The 5,784-nt window shown below is 39.2% G+C and overlaps 2 protein-coding genes across 3 annotated transcripts; both read right to left on the reverse strand.

Moving 5' to 3' along the window:
• Window positions 1–720: 720 nt before the first annotated feature.
• LOC126800544 (uncharacterized) lies at window positions 721–2,888 on the reverse strand. Its single transcript, XM_050527924.1, has 2 exons — window positions 1,107–2,888; window positions 721–949 (listed from the first exon to the last, which is right to left on the reverse strand). The coding sequence occupies exons 1-2, from the start codon at window positions 1,665–1,667 to the stop codon at window positions 803–805; spliced, it is 708 nt and encodes a 235-aa protein (XP_050383881.1). The 5' UTR covers window positions 1,668–2,888; the 3' UTR covers window positions 721–802.
• A 155-nt stretch (window positions 2,889–3,043) lies between these two features.
• On the reverse strand, window positions 3,044–5,494 carry LOC126800526 (ethylene-responsive transcription factor RAP2-12-like). Of its 2 annotated transcripts, none has more exons than XM_050527900.1 (3): window positions 5,124–5,494; window positions 3,438–4,357; window positions 3,044–3,320 (listed from the first exon to the last, which is right to left on the reverse strand). In XM_050527900.1, the coding sequence occupies exons 1-2, from the start codon at window positions 5,398–5,400 to the stop codon at window positions 3,477–3,479; spliced, it is 1,158 nt and encodes a 385-aa protein (XP_050383857.1). In that variant the 5' UTR covers window positions 5,401–5,494; the 3' UTR covers window positions 3,044–3,320; window positions 3,438–3,476. The 2 variants fall into 2 exon arrangements, with proteins under 2 accessions (XP_050383857.1, XP_050383858.1); XM_050527901.1 differs by having other exon boundaries at window positions 3,434–4,357.
• Between the last annotated feature and the right edge of the window lie 290 nt (window positions 5,495–5,784).

Below are 5,784 nucleotides of genomic sequence, written 5' to 3' on the forward strand. Positions count from 1 at the left end.
ATCGGTAATTTTTACCAAGTTTAGGAGATAAATTGACTCAAATACAAGTTCGGGTTCAAATTGACAATTTTAGCCAAATTTAAAGTGTATTTTGGCAATTTTGCTTATTTGATAAAGTACGTAATCTAGGGTTTTCATTACCTTATACTTTAAGTTCTTACATTATAGGAGGTACTGAAATGATTTGGAATAATTGTTAACACTAACCTCTTATTTCATAAAGTGATAGATGGAGAAGCGTCAAATTAATCCTTGCCTGTTGGCAAAGCTACTGATAAGAGACATCCATGATGAATTAGTTGAACATTACTTTCACATACCAAACAACAAAAAGTTGATCATATCTTGAAGCATAGGAAAGTGAAGTAATATTGCAATAGATTGGAGGCGTAACATGAACATTTCTACCTAAAGAGATCGACAAAGAAACAGGGTAAAAATTTGTGTTCATCACTTAGTTTGATGTGAATGAGTGTTGTCAATTCATACCTGAAAAGTCAGTTCGCTAGCCCAAAACTACGAGTCTTTGCGTAATTGGTAAAGAAATCCCATCAAACAAACATAAATCTGGGACTTGATTGGTCTTAAGAATTCAGTTGTTGATTAGGAGTTATCTACATGACTAGATTTAACATTTTGAACAACTCTGTTCTTTGATTCAACTACACAAGTCACTAGAAAACTGCGCGATGATATAGAATGGTTCAGTTTGTGGTTTCACATAACAAACTGTAACTGTAACACATAAGGAGAACTTCATGTTCAAGTTTTCTGTCAATTCAGTAATTTTCATTTCTACTAGCTATATGTACAAAGCCAATGTGCAGTTCATAAACAAGGACTGGGAGTTGGTAACAAAAGACGCCGGAAAAGATCCAATGGTGTTGTAAACTTCATTTCTGTTGGTCAGTTCTTTGTAATCAATGTTTATGTCACACTCCAGACCAACCTACAAGAACAAAAAATCTCGATTAAACGATCAAACGAAAAGAAAAACTGTTTTCTGGAAAACTTGTATATCAGAAAATCAAAACCTTGCATAACAATATTAAAATATCGTACGTCGTTGAGGGTGACAGTAGGAGTGCCTGAAAATGCTTACTAACCTTGATCTTTAAAAGGATTATGTGAAATACCAGCAGGTGAGCTCCAACATCACCAACTATTTTCATCTGAAACGTGTTTTTCCTGGGATCCTTTTGCAATGAAGCCTCTACTAAAATTTGGCTGGCATTCACACATGGAAATAGAAGCCTCGTCTCCACAGTCACATTACTACTATGAGCAGGTTGAAGAAAACCGGGAATCCGAATCGTTCCCATAGGCAGTCCATCATAAAGAGCTTCGAGGTGGGAAGAAGTATACCAGATACCAACTTTGTTACGATTTTGAGCATTAAGGGTCATTGTGATCACTGATGAGACAAACAAGGTTGGACCCAAAGAGGCATTGAGCTTATACGAATCCACGCTTATATCTTGGAGTGAAAAAACTGGCTTTTGGGGCTTCATGACGAAGATTATGATCAATGTAACCACACCCAGAAAAACTACTGGTAAAAGAAGAAATAGGAGAAGAAATAAACAGGATCTTTTGAAAGAATATGCATGGCAGAGCTTTTGGAAACACGAGTGAGCCGAAATTTGTAATGAACTGATGACATCCATGGCAGATCAACATCTTAGGCTTATGTTTCTGTAGTTAACCTACTGTTATAAGCTAATGTGCTATCATCAATTCATCATTGTTCAATATTGGTACTACTTGTACAAGAAGCGAGAATTTGATGTCTTTCTTTAGATTGTAGCTTTGTGTTTTGCTTTATTCTTTTCTAGATTTATACCAGGGCCTCCACAACATTAGCTTTGTATATAGAGAAAACTAAAACTTTCCAAAACTAGGTTCACACAAGACAGGCAGGACTTGTACCCAAAACAATCGTCATTTTCCCCTCTACTTTCTTCAGGAAGCAACAATAGCTCCCTTTGAGTCCACTCTCCACCACTTCGTTTGATATGTGCCCAATCTCTTTCTGAATTGAACGAATATTAGACGAAGTTATTCTATTGGGGAAGATTTGTCATACATCAAATTAACGATGTTTTAAGACACTATCATGTGGGAACACTAGTCATCCGACTAAAATCTTCTGGTGACTTTGAAGAACAAACTTTTCGTCCAATTATGTTCGTATGCTTAAACTCTTCCCTGGACTCTTAAGAACAAGCTATTAGGCCAGTTAACTAAGCGCACTTACAGGTGGTTATGACTGTTCTACAACACTCGTTCTGGGTAGGTGAAGACCGTGAAATGCACCAAAACCTGGTGTGGTAGGTACAACTTCCCTTTCCCTAGTATTTAGTTAATGGTCAATAACCAAAGCCTGCCCCCGTCTTCAAAACCCACATTGTGAATATGCTCAGACTCGGATCACATGAAATGAAGACCCACACTTGGTCCCCTCACGAACCTAACTGGTCCTAGATCTCATCATCCTGAGGTCTAGTGGTTGCTATTCTCTTCAGACTCTTCTCTGTAAAACAAGGTTATGCTGCCACCCTTAAGGATCACACCAGCCTATGTGATCATCACCATCCCCTTCCCACGCCCATTTGTCTATTTCCATGCTTGCCGATGCATATAAGAGGTAAAGGTCCAACTTCCAAGGCATTACGATCTGGTGTTGACCTTATTGATACCTCTAAGCATGGAGCTAGGGCTCCAGGTGACATCAGAGCTCCACACCCGCAACCAACAGTATCCACCGCATGGAAGTCGTACACCTCACTCAATCATACAGAAGCAACAAGTGGCGAGCATGCATCAGCCTCCACACATGGCTGAGGTATACGACGGTTACCGGTCGCTGATGTGATGCCAGGAATCAAGTAAAGAAAAAGACACACATAAGCAGAGCAGCCTCTTGAAGCCGCTTAGATAAAACAAGCAAAGAGGCAATCAAACTTCTCCAAATAAAAAAATAAAAGTAATAAAAAACAAGTTGAAATCAACATCAATGAGTTAAAAATACACAACCACAATATATGTGCATAAATTTGGGTGCCTCTTGTATAACAAAAGAACTGAATAAATTGAAACAGACCGAAGTTCACAATCATCAGGTTTCAGTATCATCACAGCTTACACAGACCCATAACATCAGTACAAACATTAAGTTTAGCAAGAAATATTAAGTCTTTGAAGGTAGAAGTAAACCTAATACCTATATACTCCCCCAAACACCAGCAGCTACAGCTTAAATACTCCCCACACAAGTATTATGCATGTTCAACTGCTTGCACTCTTCAGCGAAACCCTTCCTGCAGGCACCAGGTATAAGAAACTAGTACCAGGTTCTTGTACCGAATAAGTTGAGAACAAAAATGAAAGGAAATTTAAAACAAATTTGAGGATAATAGAGAATGAAAGTCACTAACATGTAGCTTTATTTACATAAACTTGAAAAGCTGGTACACTTAGTAAACTCCCCCAGCCATTGAAGGAAGGTCATCAAAGGCCCAAAGATCCAATGGGTTACAACCATCCTGGGTTGCATCACCATTGAGAAAGGTATCCATCGAAGTATCCCAGCTCCCCTCCATGTATGGGGTCTGACAATACTTCATCTCAAAAGCTGACAGCTCCTCAGACAGTGTCTTGGGAGTAACATTATTTTCAGCAGGCACAAGATCCTCAGGGTTAGTCTTCTGTTTCTTGGTTGGACTAGCATCCTCCAAAAAAAATGGGTTCTCACTTTCTTCAGGAACAGATGAGATTTCAGGAGTCTTTGAGCCTTGTTCTCCCCAACCAAAGTCGGAACAATCAAAGGAATTGCTTCCCTGATCAGAACTGAAATACAGTGGGGCAGGATCAGCTCCAGTGGAAGATTTCAGCCCAAAATCTCCATTGGTAAGGACAGAATCCATGTACCCAAAGTTATTAGTTTGGGGTTTCTCTTCCAGGAAACTCATGGAATTGTAGTATTCTTGATCTGAGCCAAAATTGTAGTTCTGGTCCGGATTAGACTGGATATCGTCCAAGTTTGTCTTGGGAAGCACTTTCAGAGGATTACCCTTGACAGCACGCTTTGCAGAAGCACGAGGGGCTTCTTCAGGAAAGTTCACCTTGGCTTTCTTGCCACGGATTCTACGCGCCTCAGAATCATAGGCTCTTGCAGCCTCTTCAGCAGTGTTGAAAGTCCCAAGCCAAACCCGGACTCCTTTCCTTGGATCTCGGATCTCGGCAGCCCACTTGCCCCATGGGCGCTGACGAATTCCCCTGTACTGGTTCTTCCTCTTCCTTTTTGCAGATTTCTCAACCTGACTATTGCACTCAACAGATTTCACAGTCTTGGGGGCTTCACAAATTAGAAAGAGATTTATGTCAGAACACATAAAAGTTCCTAAGGAAGATCTAAAAGAAAACCCTCGAACATCCCTTCAGCCATATGTCATGTAATATAAGTAATAGAAACCTTCCCACTGATGTGATCTTATAAGCATCAACCAGGTAATACCTTCTTCTCCATATTACAACAACCGTGATCATAACAAAGATATATAAATTGAATCTATGTGTCAAAAAATAAATTTGTATTAACTAAATCTATACTAAATGTTCTATTGATCTTTGTAAAATATGAGACTTTAATTTGCCAAAAAAAAAAGTCGGTTCATTTTGATCTTATGACTTGCAAAAACCAATTACTTGCCTCAAATTAATCAATTTCTCCTCTCCGATTTAATTCGCAAAGTTTAAGTTGGTAAAATAACAACATGAATGATCCCTTGAAACAATTACTGATCAAATTCATATAATTTACCAAGATCTTTCAAATCTGAGCTGAAACAGCAATTTTCAATCATGTACGTAACAAAATTCTCGCCAAAAAAACGTACTGTTTCATAGAATCATCAGAAAAACGAATTCATGGAACAAAATCAACTCTATTCACTTTAAAGTCAGAATACTTCATCATCAAACCACAAGAAAAATAAATATATGTACCTTTAAAATTAAAAAAAGAAACCAAAAAAATGGAAATCACTATATAAGTTCATATCAACCATATCACCATAACAATCAGATTCAAAGCTGAGTATTATAAGAGAGGTGATTTTTACCGCGAGCAGATGGAGAAGGCTTTCCGGCGGAGAAAGCAAAGGGCTTGGAACCGAGCATATCCTCATCGTCGTCCACATCAGACTCATCCTTGAAATCCTGGAAATCAGCCTCGAAATCGTCGTCCAATCCGAGGATCCCGGAGCCGCGTGGCCGGCCGCCGGCGGAGAATCTTTTCCCGGAGCTGGATTTCTTAAGATCGGGCCAGAGGAAGTCGGCGGTGACTCGCCGGGACCGCGTCGGAGGGATGAAGTCGGAAATGATAGCACCTCCACACATTTTTTAGAGGACTCGGGAGTTGAAATTGGTTGGAACGATTTTGCAGAAAAAAGCTGGACTTGGGTTTTTCTTTTGAGAAGCGAATACAAAACTACGAGTGTTTTTTATTTCATTGAGGGCTTTATGGTTGTATTTATATTTTCCCAGTGGAGGGGGTTGGCAAGTGGGGCTGAGTTTTTACGTGTGTATCCTCTGGTGAAATAGAGATTCACATAATGCCATTTTGTGCTGCTTGGAGTTTTACCTCCTTCGTTTTTACTGTCTTGAAAACGGAAGCAAAAGAAGTGATCAGTATGATTTTGGATTTTGGAGTGGTGATTTTGGGGTTTGGGTAAGTGAAATTTTACTTCGAAGTGAACATTATGAAGCTACAAAGAATAAGAA

The sequence above is a fragment of the Argentina anserina genome, chromosome 6, assembly GCF_933775445.1.
Source record: "Argentina anserina chromosome 6, drPotAnse1.1, whole genome shotgun sequence".
NCBI classification, from domain to species: domain Eukaryota; kingdom Viridiplantae; phylum Streptophyta; class Magnoliopsida; order Rosales; family Rosaceae; genus Argentina; species Argentina anserina.